This window comes from Microplitis demolitor, chromosome 10, assembly GCF_026212275.2.
Source record: "Microplitis demolitor isolate Queensland-Clemson2020A chromosome 10, iyMicDemo2.1a, whole genome shotgun sequence".
Lineage (NCBI taxonomy): Eukaryota > Metazoa > Arthropoda > Insecta > Hymenoptera > Braconidae > Microplitis > Microplitis demolitor.
This window is the reverse complement of record NC_068554.1, coordinates 11,410,951-11,433,600: the sequence shown is the minus strand read 5'-3', so window position 1 is coordinate 11,433,600 and position 22,650 is coordinate 11,410,951. Positions and strand designations below refer to the sequence as shown.

At 30.5% G+C, this 22,650-nt stretch overlaps 2 protein-coding genes across 7 annotated transcripts in view; one reads left to right on the top strand and one right to left on the bottom strand.

Moving 5' to 3' along the window:
* LOC103576086 (uncharacterized) overlaps positions 1-18,871 on the top strand; it is a 67,553-nt gene extending 48,682 nt beyond the window's left edge. The window contains exons 7-14 of one of the 6 annotated variants that reach the window (XM_053742607.1): positions 14,934-14,981; positions 15,140-15,245; positions 15,318-15,443; positions 15,554-16,158; positions 16,729-16,950; positions 17,390-17,475; positions 17,544-17,760; positions 18,465-18,870. In XM_053742607.1, coding sequence (XP_053598582.1) covers positions 14,934-14,981; positions 15,140-15,245; positions 15,318-15,337 — 174 coding nt within the window. In that variant the 3' untranslated portion in view covers positions 15,338-15,443; positions 15,554-16,158; positions 16,729-16,950; ... (1 more) ...; positions 17,544-17,760; positions 18,465-18,870. Of the gene's footprint in view, positions 1-14,933; positions 14,982-15,139; positions 15,246-15,317; positions 16,633-16,728; positions 16,951-17,389; positions 17,476-17,543; positions 17,761-18,464 lie in introns of those variants that run through there. The other 5 variants (XM_053742608.1, XM_053742606.1, XM_053742610.1 and 2 more) reach the window with 5 other exon arrangements.
* LOC103576085 (fatty acid hydroxylase domain-containing protein 2) overlaps positions 1-22,650 on the bottom strand; it is a 61,176-nt gene that overhangs the window by 21,277 nt on the left and 17,249 nt on the right. The window lies entirely within an intron of this gene.

Below are 22,650 nucleotides of genomic sequence, written 5' to 3'. Positions count from 1 at the left end.
ACTTTTGACAGCCGATACAAAGTAGATGATACAAAATTTGTGATGTTCATAAAACCTCAAGTTGACACGAAAAACTGTTTGAAGTAGATTGTTTAGAGTGGTAATACATAAATGTCCAAAGCTTGTCGGTGCTACTGATAATTCATATATTAAAATAAATAGTATTAAGAGTGCTAATAACTATGAAGAAGCTCAGTCAAAAATTAATTTTATCTCTGTGTGCACAGATAATAATAATTACAGAATTTAAGTCATCTTCAACACATCTCTGTTTTTTTACAATCTTTGGGAATCTAAAAAAATATATTGAATTAATTAAACCACATATCACTACATAGTATAAAACAAAGTCGCTTTCTCTGTCCCTATGTCCCTTTGTATGCTTAAATCTTTGAAACTACGCAACGGATTTTGATGCGGTTTTTTTTAATAGATAGAGTGATTCAAGAGAAAAGTTTATATGTATAATAACATAATATAATTTAGTATCAGCATTGCACCCGTGCGAAGCTGGGGCGGGTCGCTAGTATTCTATATTTTAAATACAGATATAGCAAAATTATACTTTTGTATTTGCTATATTTTAATAGATTGACATCTAGAGTATAACCTCATAGAGTTACTAGCCTTTGATTCAGTCACTGATCTCGGATTTGGATTTTCTATTATTGGGCCATTTGGGTTTATGAAGTGTTTAGCTAGTACATACATAAATATGTTTTTTTTTCTTTTTTCAATTGTTAAATCGGTTCTTCGCGATAAATGAATTCATTTCAAACAGATTTTCGTATCAACTTGAGGTTTTATAAACATCACAAATTCATCAACATCACAAAAAAACATCAAAAAAAAAAAATATATATATATATATATATATATATATATATATATATATATATATATATATATATATATATATATATATATATATATATATATATATATATATATATACATATATATATATATATATATTTATTATTATTGAAATCTATTCTTTAGATGCTATAGAATATGACTTCACAATTTCTTAATCGAATTAGACGTCATATAATATAATAGACATCATGGAAGATTGCCAAATCGAAACTAAATTGGCAATTTCCCATGATAGGTGAACCTTTACTCCACCGTCCATCTTACGGTTTTAAATAAAATATATATTTATTATTATTGAAATCTATTCTTTAGATGCTATAGAATATGACTTCACAATTTCTTAATCGAATTAGACGTCATATAATATAATAGACATCATGGAAGATTGCCAAATCGAAACTAAATTGGCAATTTCCCATGATAGGTGAACCTTTACTCCAACGTCCATCTTACGGTTTTAAATAAAATATATATTAATTATTATTGAAATCTATTCTTTAGATGCTATATTCCACGATGGTAACACGGTGTACCCACCCTGATTCCACGGTGTATTCACCGAGATTCCACAGTGTATCCACGGTGATTACGCGGCGTACGTGGAATCACGGTGGGTACACCGTGTAATCATCGTGGAATCACGGTGAATACACCGTGTAATCACCGTGGAATCACGGTGATAAAATGACAAAAAACCCACCGTGTAACCGCCGTGGATCCACCGTGATTCCATCGTGTTTCCGGGGTGTTTCCAGGGTGAATCAAAATCGCGAGGGAATGAAATAAAATCCGACAATTTTATTGATTCGAATTAATTCACATTAAAGATAACCTCTTCCACTGTTTATATTTATTTGTTTACCTAAAACTGTCAAATTCTTCCACTACTAGCCATCCTAATTAACAACATCACAAATATGCCAAGTTCACGTTTTACTTGCGCTCCAGTGTAACCAACATTATTTTTCAAGCGCTTACCATACATTTCAATAGATTAACTTCGAGTGAGAAATAATGTAACCAGGCATTAATGCTCCAAGCTGTACTCCCTACTACTGCTGCCTCTGGTGGATTTTTTTTAAATCTTCAGAGGAAACAGGCTAATTCACTTTCGATAGAATAGAAATACTTGAAAACTTATTAATTTTTAATTTCGATTTTATTTTTGCACGACTTTTAATGTGAAGCTTTCGAGTGTGCTTTACGATCGAAAAATTCTGTTTGTCTCTTTTTCCCTACAATTTTTACTGTTCCACTTTTGTTAGTCCACGAAGCTTAGCTAAGTTACACATCATCGGATAGAGAATTTAATAAGGATTAGTTCTATTACTTATAAAGGCCAATTTAATATATTAAATAACTAAAAAAACATCACAATTAAAAAAAAAAAATTTCCCGTCAAGCAGCAGAAAAAGTGTCCGTCAATCGTAAGCCCAAAAACTCGAAAAAAAAAGCCATTGTTAAAATCACTTTTCTTTTAAAAGATTATTTTAGGGCCGAAGAAGAAGTGTATCATAAATGACCATCGAATTCGGCCCCTTTTAATTATAATTAATAAAAAATACTAAACTAATTTTGTATATCTATGTATGATTTTTACATTCTGAAAATGGATCAGTGAAATCCACTTCAAATTAATGAAAATTCGCTGGGAACCAACTATAAGTATACCACTGGTTGAATTAGTGGTATACTTACAGCTGCAGAAATAGTGACTATCCACTAATTCGCAGTAAATTTCACTAATTCATTTTTAGAGGGTATACTTTCACCACACCAGTCTCGCCTGCGCGAAAACATACACCTGACTATTTTTCGGAGCGAAATTTAAATTTCTAGTGTAATAAAAAGGAAAAAAAAAAATGTCCTTGAAACTTTTATCTTACATTTTTCGTTTTTTTTTTTTTTGCACGATTCTTTTTTTTTAAATATATTTTTCACGATCAAATGAGCTTCAAGAGTCGTGCACTTTTGGATTTACCGAGCTTGTTTTAATTTGAAAAGTACAGTCGATGGCTGATAATGTAATTTGATATCAACTGAAAAATCTCATTTTAAATAATATTGTTCCCAGTAAACACATTGACGTAAATTTGACGTCAGAGTGACGTTACACTATGTCATCATTTACGTAAGATATAAGTCATGAATGAGTCAGCCGTGACTCATTATTTCCCACTTTTTTACGTAAGATTATGACGTAAAACTAATGACGTATACATGACGTCAATATGATATATGGATGATGTCAAAATCATCAATCCGGAAAAAATATTTTTGAAAAAAAATAGTTAAATACCGAATTTTCGATTCGATTGTTACCGCGCGAACGCATTATAAATACAGTAACAAGAATCAATAGCAGTAAATGATGAAAAAATCCTGGGCGTCTGCTGGGTTTGAACACGGCTGCTCTCGGCTGATAATCCTAAATGTTGATCACTGGTCTACATCACGAGAGTTAAATTCTTGTGCTTAATTGATGTATTTAGAGTGAAATGCCGGTAAAGACAGAGTTCATAAGTTTCCGCAATGGATTTTTACAAAATTTAAAAAAACTCCATGAACTTATATGAAATTTTATAAAAACAATATTTGTCGGCCTCGATGATAATTATAAAAAATTTTATTAAGTTTCTTCAAATTTTTTAATTTTCTGTTGTGATGTGAAATTTAAAAAATCTTACATAAAATTTTGCGAAACATTCAATAATTTTACAAAATTGTATGAAATTCAATCGATTGAAAAATTGGAATACTACACTTTACAATCTTAATATCAAAAGAGTTCAAACTCCCGTTACATTTTCTTTTTCATCCTCAATGATATTGTCGGTATATCATCTAAAACAATAAAGTTAATTTTTTTTTATGCTCAGGCTAATGTTTTACTCTAAAACGTCTGAAATCTATTATCGAGTTTTCGATTACTTTGGCCCCAAAAATGTTCGACATTTAGTTATTTTTACACATTTACACATTTTCGAAGATTCATTCTATGATTGTTTTATTTTAATAAATAAATGATAAAAACGCTATGACTCAGAAATTACATCAGCATTGCTCAAAATACTGACTTGCCACTGATGTAAAGATATGATTTAAGAGTGACATCCATATTACGTATAACCGTAACTTTGCTACTGACATAAATGTATGATTTTTAAATTACGTCATTATCATATACAATAATGACTTTATTACTACATAACAATGTGATGTAGATTTTATGTCAAGCGTACGTAACTCACAAATCATAACTGTGACGTCATACAAGAGAAATACTTACATCAATGTGATGTCAAGCGTATGTAACACATAAGTTATAACTGTGACGGCATACAAGAGTCAAGCTTATATCAATATGATGTCAAGTTTTTACATCATATTAAAGTCATGTAGAACGTCACATTGACATCAAATTTACATAAGATGCCCTGACATTTCTATGACCTACGTATGACGTCAAAACAAGGACATGTGTTCACTGGGTATTTATTACTGCAACAAAAAAACTCATAAAATTCAATAAACTCTCACTAAGATTTTATGAGAAATAATAAATCCTATCAGAAATTTTATCGTTCTTATATACATACGCAGCTTCAAGAAGAAAATCTATCGTTGTTTTTAAACATGGATAGCTTACTGCTTTGTTCGAGAGAAAACAAATATTTAAAAAACTGGTTGGAGTTTAATAGGTTAAAAAATCTTTTTTCGAACACATTTAAAAATTTCGCTGACTAAAATTTACATTCTCGAATTATTTAATAATTTTTTAATGGTGGTTTGATTGTGAAAAACTACTTGAGTTCAACAGATTTTTTAATCTATAAAACTTTCAAAAGTATTTGAAAATAGTTTTCCTAATCTAGTAAATTACATCCAAGTACAGTATATTAGTATATCTTAGCTATTTTTAATAAAGCAAGCAATAAGCTACGGTTTTACTATGCATCGCAGTAGTATAAATAAAGTTAAATCATTTCAGATAGTGCTCCAAATCATTAACAGGGTGGCCACAAAGAAATGATTTTAAAATTCCCTGATACTTCCCAGTTTTCCAGTAAAATTTTTCACATTTTTCCCTGATTTAGAAATTTTATTCATATCATTTAGATATTCAAAGTTTTTATTATGTTTTTATTTTCAATAATTGAATTTAATAATTGAATCATGCGAGAAACCATAGAAAATAGCGATAAAATAAATTAAAATATTTAATAAGAAATTTTATGATTCAAATAAATTCAAAGTACACTGGTTGCAGAAATTAAGGGATATTAAAAAAATTTCAAATTTTTTAGTAATTTCTAACAGCTTGTAATTTGAAGGAAAATGTTCATATAACAAAAATAAAAAGATGAACTGTAGCTTCAAGTGTCTGATTTACTGATCTGGTCTTTAAATTTTTGTATTATACATGGTTCCAGAGCAATCAAAAATCAATCATAATTATCGATAAAAATTTACTTAAGCTCGAAGACTATTTTTAAGACGAGCAAAAATTTGATAAATTTCTTTATCGATAGTTTTCTTAGGATTATTCCGAAACCGCACATAATAAAAAAATTTAAAAACCAGATCAGAAAACTAGTGTCATGATCGGAATGAGTGAAAGCGATGGGCGAAAGGGTTATTTTTAATTTATTATTTAATATCGGAATACCGAATTACTTCGTTCTATAACTCAGCCAAGGAGTTCGATTGAACTTCACATGGTTAGCGTGAGAACATATGAGTGATTGGGCATCGATTATTAATTTATAAATTATAGTATGAAATTATTTTTATTCTGTCATCCAACCAAGGAATTTGACGTCACGTGATTGATTTTAAAATATTATAATTTCGCATCATTTGTCTATTCGTATCGAGCGGAAGTACTAAAGACCGTCCCGTTCAATGACCTGCGTGGCGTGAGGGTAGGTCCGGGATTTCTGAGACATAAATTACTACCCGGGAAAAAATGTTCAGATATGATCATATATGATCATGTCTGAATACTCAGATCTGATCAGATCCGAAAAATGGCCCTGCATGATCATATATGAGCAGGTATGATCATGCAGGGCCATTTTTCGGATCTGAACCTGTATCATCATACATAATCACATATTACCATGTATGATCATGTATGATCGACAGGATCTTTTTCGAATCTTGTCAGATCTAAGTATTCATACTGGTTTTTTGAAAACATCAAATTCATGCAACCGGGAATATAATGTTTGCACATATTTACAAGAACATTTGTATACATTATCATTAAAATGTATTTTATATATCATGGGTGCGTTTACTTGTGTTGAAATTGAATAGTAAAATTAATAGTCATTATTCTACCATAACAGAATCTTAGGTTGGATGATAAATACAATTTATTGTAGAGAAATTAATAATAAATATCAAAAATCAATAATTTACTTGAATATTTAATTTTTATTATTATTTAATAGTTTTTTATTGCATTTATTAATCATTCTAAAAATGTTTAATATTTTCTAAATTTAATATTTAATCATTTATAAAAAATATTAAATTTAGAGAATAATAAATATATATTGTATACTTTTCACAAAATATTATTAGATTATTATTAGTTTTAAATATTTATTATTTTAATTTAATATTCGATTGTAATTTTTATCACAGATTTTGTATTAAATTTATTGAATTATTTATTAAATATTAAATAATCAATAATAAATCTTTAAAATTAATAATATCCGGAGACTCAGTCGTGTCTCGCGCCAAGTCCACGTTCACACACATATACATACATATGTGTGAACGTGGCGGCGCGAGTCGACCGTGTCTCTATACCGGTGTCATATGCCTGTTTAACCTCTCTCGTATTTAAATTGATTAATGATAGATAAAGATAAATTATATCTGTTATTTACCTATTTTTTTATTAATCTTTCACCATTCTCTGCCAATTACATGAGAAATCTTTGAGCTTAATATTTGAGTTATCATTTTTAAATTTCTCAATTTTTGCTTGCGCCTTTTTTGATAATTTTAATAAATTTATAAATCTCTAATTTTTGATGAATTGTGTATATTTTTATCAATATATATATTTTAGTATGTATGTATATTTTCGTGACTTAGCACATGAGCATACACAATAAATTGTAAACATTTCCATCAATATATATTTTAGAATATACGTATAATTAATTTTTTTTTAGCATTTGTTAAGTAGACTTTATTAAGTGCCAGTTTTTTCAAACTGGGTTCGTTGTAATCCGAGTTTGAATTAAAGCGCTGGTATTAATAATATATAGACATGCCAGTAATAATAATTTAAACCCGGGTTAATAATAAACTCAGTTTGAAAAACTGATCCGAAATGTAATATCAGTAACTCGGTCTATACGTATAATCACGTTTACTCAAGGGTAATTTCTCAATACGAAATTTTATAAATACGTGATTAGATTATTATTGCTCGTACATTCATATGAAAATATACAAGTATACTAGCAATAATTAAGTCGCAGATTAAGAATCTCGGATTAAAAAGCTGGCCTTGAAAAATTGGCGTTTACGCTATAAGAATAAACAAGCACTGTCTTCGATTTAAACTAGGCGCTATCTAGCGAAAAATTGAGACAGTTCTTAAAATTGTTTGCCACTTATAATTATAAAATTGACATCGCATACACCTACAATCGGGGACATTAATTCGAGTCGGTTTCTGAGTTTCGAGACTTATTGATAACCTTAAATTTGACGGTTTCAAATAATAAAAGAATTTCATTATCTTTCATTGGGCATAAAAATGATTGAACTTGAAATTATTTTTTGAGATAAGTAAAATTTACTTTGCTCGAGAAACCAACTCGAATCAATGTCCCCGATTGTATATATATATATTAGGGTGTTTCAGAAAAAAAAATTTTTTTTCTTATGGTCTCAAAAGTTAGTCTTAGGTATAAAAAAAATCCTCCCAAGAGAGCAGCTCGAAATCTCAATTCTACTAAGAGCTCAACGAATACTTATTTTCCTATTCAAATTTCATATAAAAAAATTTGTTTTTTGTTTTTTAAAAAAAAAAGTATTAAAAAATTGTTTTTCAAAAATCGAAGCACCCAGTTCTGTAGGAAATTAAATTCTCTACAAAAAAGCTTTTTTTTTTTTTTTTCAAAAATTTTTTTTTTTTTTTCAAAAAATTTTTTTTTTCAACATTTTTTTTTCGTTGTATTCGCAATGATTTATCATTGTCAAAAAAAATTCCTCAATTTTTTTTACCGCTGTAACTGCATCTGCTTTAACTGTCAACAAATTAAAATTTTTTTGTATCCATTCAAGTCCGAATTTACATAAAGCTTTCTGATAAGATAAAAATAGTGTTTCTAAAACCAAGTTTTTAATATGCCACGGCGACATTTAAGTGCCACAGATGTGGCTCGCATCGTTACTTTTCTTCAAGATGGTTACAGAGGGAAGTTGCTGCTACAATGGAAGTGAGCCAGTCCGTTGTTTGTCGTGCCTATGCGTGATTTAACGAGACTTACGATCGTCGTCCAGGTCAAGATAGACATCGGATCACCACCGAGCGCGATCATCGAACAATCGTTCGACAAGCTTGCCGAGATCCTGCTACACATGCACGTATCATCGCTCAGCGATTTCGTAATCGTAGACAACGTCCTCCCCAACAGAACATCTCAGCTTCAACTGTTCGAAATCGCTTCCGAGAGCAAGCACTACATGCACGATGCCCAAATCGCGTGCCCATGCTTACTCCTAGACATCGTCGAACCCCATTGGAGTATGTTCGTCACCATCACCATTGGGGTCGTAGGCAATGGACCAGTGTGTTATTCACTGACGAGTCCCGACTTAGCCTTTATAGCGACGACAGACGACCTCTCGTTTGGCGTCGTCGTGGGAAACGAAATCATGATCGTTTCACAAGACCGGTTACGGCCCTTAATGGTGGATCAGTTAATGGGCAGGCGTATCCATCAATACCAAAACCCCATTGATCATTCTTCGCGGAACGTTGACTGCCAAAAGATACATCAACGAAGTTCTTCAACCACACGACCTGCCTATGCGTAGACAAATGGGGGCAAGACGCTTTATTTTGATGCAGGATAATGCTCGTCCTCATACCGCAGTAATTACGCGAAATTACCTTCGTGTCAACAACGTGACAACGCTCAATCATCCACCCATAAATCCCGATTTAAACCCAATTGAGCATGTAGGGGACATGCTTGGGCGTCGATTGCGACGAGACTATCCACATCTGCATACTTTGCAACAGTTGACTCAAGCGTTATTACGATGTTGGCAAGGGATTACGCAACCACAAATTCGGCGGTGCATCAACATGCGGGAGCACTTACAAACGGTAATACGAAACAGAGGTGGCAATACGCGGTACTAAATTGTGACCCAGAAATTTAGAGGCCCTTCACCAGACGCCGACAAAGACACAAGGCAGACGTAGAGACATAGACATTGACAGACGGAGACACAAACGCACGCGCGCATACACACACAGACGGACACACACACGGACACGCGCGCGTGTGTAAGAAGCGTAAATCCGACCAAGCAACTTCCACGTGGTACGCTTTGGGTAACGCTAATGCCGACGGTAAAAAAAAATTGAGGAATTTTTTTTGACAATGATAAATCATTGCGAATACAACGAAAAAAAAATGTTGAAAAAAAAAATTTTTTGAAAAAAAAAAAAAATTTGAAAAAAAAAAAATTTTTTTCAAATTTTTTTTTTTTTTTTCAATTTTTTTCAATAATCAATCTTATTGATCAAAGAAATCAAAATTACTGGTGAAAAAAAAAAACATTTTGAAATCGAAAAAATGACCAAAAACCGAGAAACTACCAATTATGGAGATTTTTAGCAAAATCGATAAATTTAAAGCTTCGGGACACTAAGAAAGAAAAATCGCAGCGCTTTGAAATTTTCAAGGTTTTTTCAGGACACTTTGAGGTTGAAAAAGAAACGACGATATCCTTTGTTCATCGGTTATATCCAAAGTTATAGCAAGATTTCCGAATATGCTTAAATATGCGAATTTTGACCTGTTTTTTAATAAACATTATCGCTTCAAAAAAATTTTTTTTTATCAAAAGCGACTAATTTTGTCTTATAGAAAATGTTTTCCAGTTTTCAAAACTCTACTTTCATTCTCTGTACGACCGATACGTCCGTAGTTATTGATTATCAAAGCCAAAATGGACTTTTTTGCTTTGATCAATGATAACTCGGCGCCAACTCGTCGTAGAGACTTTTTGAGGCCGCCAAATTGAAGGGCATAAAATTTCCTAAAAGAGTCATAAGGTCAGATTATCCAAAAAAATTTATTGAAGCCCATAGACTTGTTGAAAGACGAGCAAAAATTTTGAAAATTTTTTTTCGTCGGTTTGCTTAAGATTACTCTGGAACTGTGCATGATAAAAAAATTTGAGGGCCAGATCTAAAAACTAGAAACTTGAGGCTACAATTTACTTTTCTTTTTCTACGGCCATTTTTCACCGAGTTACAGCATGTTGGAAACCACCCAAAAATTTCGAATTTCGTTTTGATCCCTTAATTTTTGGGACTAATGTATATCAATAAATAATTCATACGGAAAGTTAACCTCAATTATATCAGAACACTTGAAAAAGAATATAAGCACAATTTTTTTCACTATTATTTATGAATAGTAAATAATATTCATCAAAATGTTCAATTTAAATCACTACAGTGATTCAGGATATTGAATATAATTATTAATCACATCTGTGTGAATTGTATATGCATATACAATTCGCACTTCTATTAAAGTAAAACACGTGTTGTGTATGTAGCAATCATACAACTTCAAGATTTATTTAGTTTTCGTGTCATCCCTAAAAGCTCTAAACGCAAAATAAAGACACAGACCCGATGCTTTACTCTATGAACTAGCGAAGTGCACTTGAATTTTTTGATAACTTCCATTTGTTTACGAGAAAAGCTTGGACAAAGTTCCTATTTAATGTACAAGTGCAACAGAGATAGTACCGTTTATCCAGTTGAGTGCGAATAGAGAAACAAATGAAAACGCGTCTTAAGAAATTTTGGGAGAATTTTGAACAAATTTGTAGAAAAGTCCGACAGTTTTTTTTTCTTTAAAAATTTTTTTGATCCATTAATTTTTTTTATAAAAAGTTTTTTATTAATAATTTTTTTGATTAATAGTTACGTAATCTCAAAACATTCTCGATTAGATTTCGTAATTGGGGAAGTTTATGCATCCACCACTTAACTTAAAATAAATAAAAATTGTTTTTTCGGCAACAATTTGTTCATTTCAAACATATAAACTAGAAAACAATGCGGAATTAGAATAAGCTTTATGAAAATAACATTTGGGGAATAAAATTGTCTACAAAAGAGGTCCCATGATATTTTGTAATAAGTCTGATAGTTTCGCCGGAAAAGTAAAAAGATCTCCAAATTTAATATGAATTCAACTTCAACCTCAAATAACTTTTAAAAAAATAGCATTCAATTAACTACAAATTATGCCTGCCAAATAGACTCAACTTTAAGCCTTTTGATTCTACATAAGGACTTTACTGTAGATTCTATGTAGCTTTTAAATTTCGGCTCGGGCTGTTACTCTCGCAGCATAAAAAATGTTGTCAGCCAAGATTATCATTATTACTATTAATTTATCTGAGCGATTACTTTAATTAGTAAAAGTGATTATTATTAGGGTATAATGATTATTATTATTATTTGATTATTTTTAATGACATTACAGCGAAAATAGTAAAATTCCTATACTGTATAATAACCATTAAAAATACTCGATGAAAATAATTGCCATTAAATTACCAGATTGTGGTATATTATCTGAAATATATTTCCATTATAATCGAAATTCGAATAAATAAGGTGTCAAGTAAATTATTAGGTCTTATAAAATATAAATAATTGTCACTCGACTACTTTATTGAAATGTTTCATAATTTTAAAATTACTTGAAATTATTGATTTATGAGTTTTTATATATACATTTTGTCTCTGAATAGCATGACATTAACACAAAATGATTTAAAACTTTGTTTGTTTTTATGACGTTTCATCAGAACTTAGTGTCGGCGGACCTTTATTACAGGCACTTTGTATGTTGTGATAATGAATATAGTCAATTTCTAGCTACAGAAAAACAATGGGAGATAAAAAACAAATGTATAATCGGTTATTAAATCCGTCATTTGATGAAGGAGACGTGAGTTTACGGACTTGTTTAAGATTTCGAAATGAAATGCGCATTATCCAATCGAAACAATTATTAGTTATGTTAAGATTTCAGGTACTTCAATATGCTTACAAAGCTGTATTTTAAATAATGCAGTATTTATTCTTAAATTCTTTTAGCAAATGAAAAAGTTGCCCACGTACCGGAAAAAGACCTAGATGACGAAATTGACAAAACGGCTGTTATGGACACCCGTCATGACAGTGACGATTTTTTTTTGCGAAGAAAAACATATAACTCGTGAAGTTAATGATTGTGATTTAAATGATGATGATTTCAGTAATTGTTTTGAAAATACTGATGAAATTTATAGTGATTGTTCCTGTTTTAGTGATCGTAGTTCTGAAACTGATGAAAAAATAAATAGTGATTCAAATGAATTTAACGCCAGTCAAGTTCAAAATAATCGAATAATGTTTCCGGCAGCTGAACTAACCGTTGTTGATGTTATATTTATGGTCCAAATGTTTTCAATAGCTAAAAACTTCACCAAAAATGATGAAAATGATTTGCTGGAATTGGTAAAAACTTTAGCTGGGCCAGAGTTTAAAGAATGGGAAAGTAGTCATTACGAAAGATCGAAAGCTTTTTGTGTTCCTGATGATAAAATTACGCTGTCCTTTTTCTGTGAAAAGTGTAATGTCATTTTAACCAAAAAATACTTCAAAAATTGTGTAAAGAAGAAAAAAATGACATGTAAAACGTGTTCTGAAAAATTTGAAATTTCTTCACAAAGTAGTAATTCTTTTATGAGTCCAGACATCAGATATCAATTAGAATTAATTTTGAATCAACCTGAACTTCAAGAAGATCTATTTAAAAATATTAAAAATATGAATCATTCATCTACTGATATCTGTGATGTCCAAGATTCTAAACTGTATAAGAAATTGAAAGCTAATAACTCTGATTTATTAACATTAAATTTCAACACCGATGGAGCTCCGCTATTTAAGAGTTCTAAGAACAGTTTTTGGCCTCAATAATTATACATAAATGAGTTGCCCCTAGAACTTCGTTTTAAGCACATTATTCTTGGGGGTATTTTTTTAACGAGTAGAGAACCTAATCCACAATTCATGAATCTTTACAATTCTGCATTATGTGATCAAATTGTTGATTTATCAAGTAATGGTGTTAATATATACAAGTATTCTACTCAAGAAATTGTAAATTTAAAATTTACTTTACTATGTTGCTGTCTCGACACACCTGCTCGAGCTTTGTGCTAGAATCGAGCCAAATTTAATGGCTACTGGGGATGTAGCAGGTGTTACGAACCAGGAGTTTATGTAGGAAATGCTATACACTACCCGATCGTCGAAGTTGAAGCACCTTTAAGAAGTCATGAATCACACTTATCTAATGTTGAAGTTCAAAGACTACAAAATTCTTCAACCAGAAAAAACTACCCTGATTAAAAACTCTGATTGAAACTGATTGAAACTCAATCAGAATTCTATCAGTTTCAATCAGAAACGAATTTTCAATCAGAAATGTTCGGGAGCGTTCGAGCGTCCTGATTGACTTTCTATGAGTTTCAATCAGATTCTATCAGAAAAAAATATTTAGTATTTTCTGATTGAAACTGATTGGATTTTTTTCTATCAGTTTCAATCAGAAAAAAATAATTTTAATTTTCGATTATTTTCCGATTGAATCTGATTGAAACTGATAGAGAAAAATCCAATCAGTTTCAATCAGATTCAATAAGGAAATAATAATTTTTAAAAAATTATTTTCCGATTGAATCTGATTGAAACTGATTGGATTTTTCTCTATCAGTTTCAATCAGATTCAATAAGAAAATAATAATTTTTAAGAACTTATTTTCTGAATGAATCTGATTGAAACTGATAGAGAAAAATCCAATCAGTTTCAATCAGATTCAATAAGAAAATAATAATTTTTAAAAAATTATTTTCTTATTGAATCTGATTGAAACTGATTGGATTTTTCTCTATCAGTTTCAATCAGATTCAATAAGAAGATAATAATTTTTAAGAACTTATTTTCTGATTGAATCTGATTGAAACTGATAGAGAAAAATCCAATCAGTTTCAATCAGATTCAATAAGAAAATAATAATTTTTAAGAACTTATTCTTGCAATATAAATGCTATTTTAGCGCACACTCTTATGTTCGCCAAATAGCTGTTTGCCCATTCAACTGTTTCCACAACATTTTTGTGGGTTAAACGATAATCTGCGTGCGACTAGAAGTAAATTTGCGTGCGACAAGTTTATTTCTAGTTGCACGCAAATAATTGTTTAACGCACACAAATGTCGTGGAAACAGTTCAATGGACAAACAGCTATTTGGCGAACATAAGAGTGTGCGCTGAGATAGCACTTATATCGCATGAATGATAAAAAAGAATTATTAATATTCGGATATTTAGATCCGAAACATAATTATAATATAAAACTTAAGGCTACTATTAGTGTTTTAATGTTTTCTTTTTAATAATAAAATAATATAATTAACTAAACTGAAAGGATTAAAGCACTCATTTAATTTTCATTATTATTATTATTATTTCAGAACAATGATAAAACTAAAAAAAAAAAAAAAAGACGGGGTAAAGTGGAAAAGTAAGCCATGTTCTCTTATTCAAAAGAATATGTTCATGACTATTTATTTTTTTATCATTAGTTACTGAATATCGAATAAATTTTAAATTTTAATGCATAGTAAAAGAGTTATTGAATATTAAATAAGTAAAATGTATATAATACGATTTCGAAGTCAGTAAAATTTTTTATTTTCAGAACAAAAAATCTCTGATGATTGCTAAAGATGAAAAAATGAAAAAACCGGTAAATTACACAATTTTAAAAATTTTATTTATCTATTTTTAAATTATGTTATCAAAAATAAGGCTTAATAATAAAGTTGATGCATTAATCTTCCATGTCAATATCGTATAGATATATATATGTAGGCATAGGCATTTAAATTGATCGATTATTTGTAGATAACTCTTGTCATATCGAAAGAAAATGAAGTAATCAATACACCACAGAAAGATGGAACTTCTCCGGATGAAACTAATTTGCCTCCGAAGCTAGATAAATTTCCAGGTATCAGTTAATTTTGTTTTCTATTAATTACTGTGAACCAATCATATTTCATGTACGTTTCTATAAACCCAGATTTACGTGACACGGTATGAATACCAAATAGTATTGATGATGAAGAAATTTTAGCTATAGATCAAGCTTCTGCAATCCCATCAACAAGTACATCACGCAATGATCTTTCTCAAACCATATTTTCAAGTATCAATAGACATTTAAAATTACTTTATTTTTATTTTTATAAATTTATTTTAATTTAGTTTAAAATAGTTTTTTTTTCTTATTATGTTACTATGTTTTCAATTTTTTAGCTCAGATTAATGAAGGAAAGCTCGAAAGTGAATCTGTACGGACTAAGTAACTTATTTGCATTATAACCGGGCAGCGTTGGTTTACGACGTGAGAGTGCGGCTCTCTCGCTGTCTCAGTCTTGATTTGGTCTTTCTCTATCTTTCTCATCGCAGCCTGATTGCCGAGTTTGGCTGAGCTAGGCGTTAGACCACAAGGGATGATTCCACGCAGCAGGTGACCGTAAATCGGTCATGTGCGCACAATTAGGTAAGGGTCATCGGAGGTTGGGGCCTAAGACGACTAGATAAAAGAGACGATTCAAGTGCAGGCGAGGAATTCAATTCAAGCGACACTCAAGTTCAAGTGTTCGGCTAGATAGATCGACACTCAAGTCGAAGCGCTGACACCGACAGCCTCATCGTTAGTTAGTCGATTAGTTCGTTGGAAAAATCCTTTTTTATATATTTGTTCTTTCATATAAACTGGTTTATAAAACCAAATTTAAGTTAAGTGATAAGTGAGAGTATCCAGCATCAAGTTCCGGTCCCATAGCAGCCCAAGTCCGATATCAACAGCCAGGATCTAGAAGAGAAGGTCCCCGATGCAGCGGCGTCCAGTACCGTCGGTACGTCGAGCACAATAAACCAGATAAGAAATATAAATTTTGTATTCATATCTCTCTTCAACGAGATCTAATATAAATAATTATTAATCTTATTTTCCCGTGTCCATTAAGTAATTACGCGCAGAATAAAATTTACTTTATTGGACAATTCAATTAATTGGAAAAGAATTTAATTTTATATAAAAAAGGGAATCTTGTAAATACTTGGGAATTTAGTTAAATAAAATTAATTGCATATAATAATTAAATTAAGCCTCAAAGAAATTACTTTTCATCACCAGTGTCTTTAGAATAAGTTAATTTCAGCCGCGTGTCCGGTCAAAACGAGTCGACCCATCTCTGAGATCTATTTCCCGCATTCCAGAACCAGCAATAAAATAATTATAATTTATATTTATATTTAATAATTTATTATTAATTAATTATTTAGTCGGGAAATTATTTAACTGTGGTTCGTGGCTACTGGACACGAAGTAGCCAAGGTCACCGTTATAGCATCTGCATTAATTGTTCCTTTACATTCACGTTTTTTTTTTTTTCGGATTGACGTTTTTTATTTTATGTTTTCAGAAATCATGAAACAAGATTGAAGTGTACTAAAAAAATTAAAAAAAGTACTGTAGAAAAATTGAGCAGGAACTTCGGCTTCTAAAGAACGAACTTCAAAGAAGTGAAGAAAAACGAGAAATGTTTGAAAACGAAACTCGGGAGAGCTTAAAAAATATTACCTTGTAATAGAAATAAATAAAAGGATTCTTGTTACGATTTCCGACAACTGGTATGAATTTCGTGGTATGATATTTTTTATTTATATGATGAAAGACAGTTAGTAAGTGATTTGTAATTCAACTATATAACTTTATTCCTTATTCTTTGAGTTTTGAATATTAAATATAATTTGACATTTTTCAACTTCAAAAATTTTAAGTAGGAAATAGATATTTAAAAAATACTTGAAAAATATTTGTTTAACATTTACGATAAATCAAAATATAGTTTTGGCATTAATTAATACTTTGTAAAAAAAACCTATAAATATCTTTCTATAGTTAAAAACAAATTAGATTTTTAGTCACTAGTTTTTTTCGTATCTAAAACTTATATTGTGATAAGCTTTTTTAAAATATTTTTGTAGTTTTGCTATTATATTAATATTATGTTAGATATCTAGGTGTAAATGAAGCTTTGCTAAAATAATTTGTGTCGTACTTATAAATTAATTGTTTTCCAGAAATTCCATTTGACAAGCCTTCCAAAGCACTTGAAGAAAAGACAGGGTATCCTAGTGTAGGATTTATTAAAAAATCAGACAATACGGTAAGTTTCATGTTGCGAAAGTTTTTGGACATTCCAAATAATTTATATACTGTTTGTATCGGTTGCAGATTCATATTGGTCAAGGAATATACATTCCTACACCATATTATAATTCTGTGGCTTATAAAGCGAAAACTGGAAGACAGTTTGTGATGAAGCTAGTTATAATGCTATTTACTGAAGAAGAGTTGAAAACTCATAGTGTACGAGGTGGAAAATCCAACAAAGTAAAAGTGGAAGTACAAAAACCAGCTTTAGATCCAACTCGACATCTAGCGCTTAAAAGTAAATCATTTCTAACTATACATAAGCTTCAGGGTGTGTTAATAAAAAAATTAATTTTTATTGTTAGTCCTCATAGTGCCAAAAGTTTTTTTGGGACCTAAAAAAAATCCTAAAAAATTATCTCGATATCTTGAAAATTGAGCTGGCACTTGGCAAGTTCATTTTCTCTTTTAAAATACACGTAAAAATTTGTTTTCTTTAATTTTTTTGGGAAAATCAAATTCCCTACAAAAATGACCGATATATTCATGCTCGTAACATTGACACAAAAAACGTTACAAACCTCCAAAGTTCAAGAAAAATATAATTTTACTTCCTGAACTTTAGAAGCTTGTAACTTTTTTTGTGTTAAAATTACGAGCATGAGTATCTAGGAAAATTTTGTAGGGAATTTGGTTTTCTTGAAAATTATCTGAGTCAGAATTGAAAAAAAATTTTCACGTAGATTTCAGATGGTAAAATGAACTTGTCAAACACCAGCTCAATTTTCGAGATGTCGAGATAATTTTGTAGGTCCCAAAAAAACTTTTGGCACTATGACAACTAACCATAAAAATTAATTTTTTTATTGACACATCCTACTATACAAACATACATATGATACAATTAAAAAGGATTAATAATTGGATTTATTAAATTATGATATTAGTTATAACTATAATTAGTTATACTAGAATTCCGAATGATTTTGTGTTGTTTCATAGATATTTTTGAATTTTACCTCACGTCGGACCGAATGGAGCCAGCAAGAATTCAAATGGAATTAAAAAAAATAAATTAATACGTCCGCAGCAAAATTGCTGACTTGAGGAAGACATCCAGAAAACAAACTCCTCAAAAAAAGTCAACTGGAAAAAAAATTAATGACATTGAGGGGAACGACAAAGAGAATAAAGAAGAAAGTGAAGAGGAGAGTGAGGACTATGAAGAAGAAAATGAAGGATGAAGAAGAGGAGAAAAAAGAAGATGAAGAGTATAATGAAGAGAAAAAAAAAGTGACGGAGAAGAGGCTGAAGAAGAAATTTAACAAAAAAAAAAATAAAATCAAGATGAATAAAAAAAATTATTTATAAATATAGACTGTTGATTGTTCATACGTTCTCGTATACTAATAAGTCCAAAATCCTTTACAATCGCATAAATTCATTCGAAATCGCTTGGAATGATGTACAGATGGAGAATTTCCACATAAAACCTCATAGAAAAATTGCGGAAGGTTATTCATACGCTTCATCTAATTAAAAGACGAAAATCCTTCACAATCGCAAATATTAATAAGATTGAATGAGGTTTGCGTCTTATAATTAAATCGAAACGTATAATTAATTAACTGCAATCTTTCTATGAGGTTTTATGTGGACATAGTTGATCTCTATATCATATCCAGCAATTTTGAATGAATTTATGCGATTAAACGGCGTTTTCGTCTCACAATTCAATGAGATCGTATGATTAATTAACTGCAATGTTTCTACAAGGTTTTAATGAAAATACTTAATCGATGATTTATCCGTTCTCATTTAATTATAAGACGAAAATCCATTGCAGTTGATTGATTATACGTTCTCATATAATTATAAAATGAAAATCCCTTTCATTCCTATAAATGCATTCAAAATCGCTTAAAATTATATAAAGATCTACTATTTCCAGATAAAACCTCATAGGAAACTCGCAGTCGATTATTCATACGTCCCATCTAATTATAAGACAGAAATCCTTTTCAATCGCATAAATTAATTCAAAATCGCTTGAAAAAATACAAAGATCTACTATTTCCACATAAAAGCACTTAAGGAAATTGCAGTAGATTATCCATACATCCTCATATAACTCTTAGACGAAAATCCCGTTCAATCTTATAAATTCATTCAAAATCTGTGGAAATAATAGAAAATGACTACTTCCATATAAAACCACATAGAAACATTGCAGTTAATTTATTATGCATTCTTATTTAATTATAAAACGAAAATCCCTTTCATTCCCATAAATTCATTCAAAATCGCTTAAAATTATACAAAGATCTACTATTTTCACATAAAAGCTCATAGGAACATTGCAGTTGATTTATTAAACGTTCTCATATAATTATATGACGGAAATCATTTTCAATCTTATAAATTCATTCAAAATCGCTTAAAATTATATAAAGATCTACTATTTCCAGATAAAACCTCATAGGAAACTCGCAGTCGATTATTCATACGTCCCATCTAATTATAAGACAGACATCCTTTTCAATCGCATAAATTAATTCAAAATCGCTTGAAAAAATACAAAGATCTACTATTTCCACATAGAAGCTCATAAGGAATTTGCATTTGATTATACATACATTCTTATATAACTAGGACAAAAATCCCTTTCAATCGCATAAATTTATTCGAAACCGCTTGAAATGATATAAAGATGAAGTATTTCCACTTAAAACCGTATAGAAAAATCGCCTTCGATTAGTCATACGTCTCATTTAATTATAAAACGAAAATACCTTTCAATCGCATGCATTCATTCAAAATCGCGTAAAATGACTGCTCTACTTATAATTCTATGTCTCATAAAATATCATAAACATAAAAAACATTTTAAATTTCTCATAAAAATTTTATCAGATTTTATGAGAACTGAATAAAAAATAAGAGTTTCGCTTTTTTTGTCATACAATCGTTCTATGAGAAACTATGAGGAATTTCATTGCCAAATACACTGCCATTTCTCATTAATTTCCGAGGGTAAGTATTTTTTTATGAGAATCTATGAGATTGTTTCAACAGGGAAGCTCATAAAAAAAATAGTTTTCTAATCGATTTTAAGAGCTTGAGATTAAAATAAAAATAACTAGAAAATAATGCGGAATTCGAAAAAACTTTACTAGAATAACTTATAAAGGTGACCTTGGCTACTTCGTGTCCAGTAGCCACGAACCACAGTTACAAAATTTCCCGATTCAATAATTAATTATTAATTATAAATATAAATTATAATTATTATATCGCTGCTTCTGAAATGCGGGAAATAGATCTCAGAGAGTAGGTCGACTTGCTTTGACCGGACACGCGGCTGAAATTCAACTTATTCTAAAGACACTGGGGATGAAAAGTAATTTCTTTGAGACTTAATTTAATTATTATATATAATTAATTTTATTTAACCAAATCCCCAAATATTTACAAATTTCCCCTTTATATAAATTAAATTTCTTCTATGAATAGATAAGTGTCTAGTGACAACAAAATAATTTTATTTACACGTAACGATTTAATGGATATGGGAAATAAATAATATTTATTCACACTAGATTGACGTTGAAGAGAGAGATATAAAAAATAATTTTATCATAAATCTTATCTGGATTTTATTGTGTTCGACGTACTGATGGTATTGGACGCCGCTGCATCGTGGATCTTCAGCGTAGATTCTGGTTAGGTTCCTGGGCTGCTGACGGGCTGGACACTTGGCGAATCACTCAGACGAAAACTTCACAAAATTTGGTTTTGTAAACCAGTTTATAGAAATAATTATTCACAAGAATTAATTTAATTTTAAACAATGAACACTCTTAGGCGTGGCGGTAGGTTCCAGCGCTTGAACTTGAATCAATGTTCAGTCGATCCTTGAACTTGAGTGTCGCTTGAATTTATCGCCTGCACTTGAATCGATTGCCTGCACTTGAATGTCGGACTAAATGACTAGATATCGTTAGGCCGACTCAAATAAATTGTTATGAGTCCTAGTGCTAGAGTGGGACCTCGCTAAGCGTCCTCAGTCCACTCTAGCTGATGGCCAGGGCCTAAGTCTTCGAGCAGGTGTTTGCTGGCCGTTTTATATCTTAATTTTGGAGGGGTGGAACTACCCCACTGTCGTCTAAGTTCGAATTCGATCTAGGTGGCCTCTAACATGGCCCCCAAGTGACTAAGGAATGGTTAATTAATATACAAATTATTCTAATAGATGGCCGTAGAATCAGTTAGACTTTGCGCTCGATTTTCAAATCGTAAAATCAAAACGCACGTTTACAAACTTCTAGGGAATAAAATTTTCTACAAAAAATGTCCCATGATATTTTGTAATGGGTCTGATAGTTTCGCTGGAAAAGTAAAAAGATTTCAAAATTTAATATGAATTCGACTTCAACCTCAAATAACTTTTGAATAACCCTGCTTAAAAAATCCGATAGATTCTTATAGCTGTATGTATAAGGTCCTATACTTAACGATAGCACTTCTCATAGAACTCATTCATTCTTATAAAATTTCTATAGGAATGTATGAGGATCTATTGGATTCTATGAGATTTTCTAAACAGGGAAATAGATTTATCGAAAAATGATAAGAAACTTTTTTTGTACAGTGTTCAATTACCTACGAAAACATGCCTGCCAATTATTCCTATGACGCATCGTTAGCTACTTATAATAATAAGAAGACGAAAAAAAATTTTTTTCCATGTTATTCTTATGGAAAATAGAAAAGTGCAATGCGGAACCTCTTAATGTTAATATTAAGAGCTCTAATTTTCACAGGCATCTTTTTTTATCTAAACGAAGAACCTGTTTGCGGAAAAAAAAAAATTTATTATTTTTTTGAATCACCCTAATGATCATACATGAAGTCATACATGAGCTCATATATAATCATACATGAACAGGTATGATCATGTATGATCATACATGAACAGATATGATCATATCTAAGCATTTTTTCCCTCGTAGCACTTGAATGCTGGAGAAAAAGGACAGCAAATAGAGGTATAAAAAAAAAATGTCTGGTATATTGTTGACATAACTTTTGCAAAGAATATTATCATGATGGACTTACCCAGAAGGGTTGATACACTTGTACACACTCACTCTAAATTCACCAATCTGAATTTTACGCACAAATATAT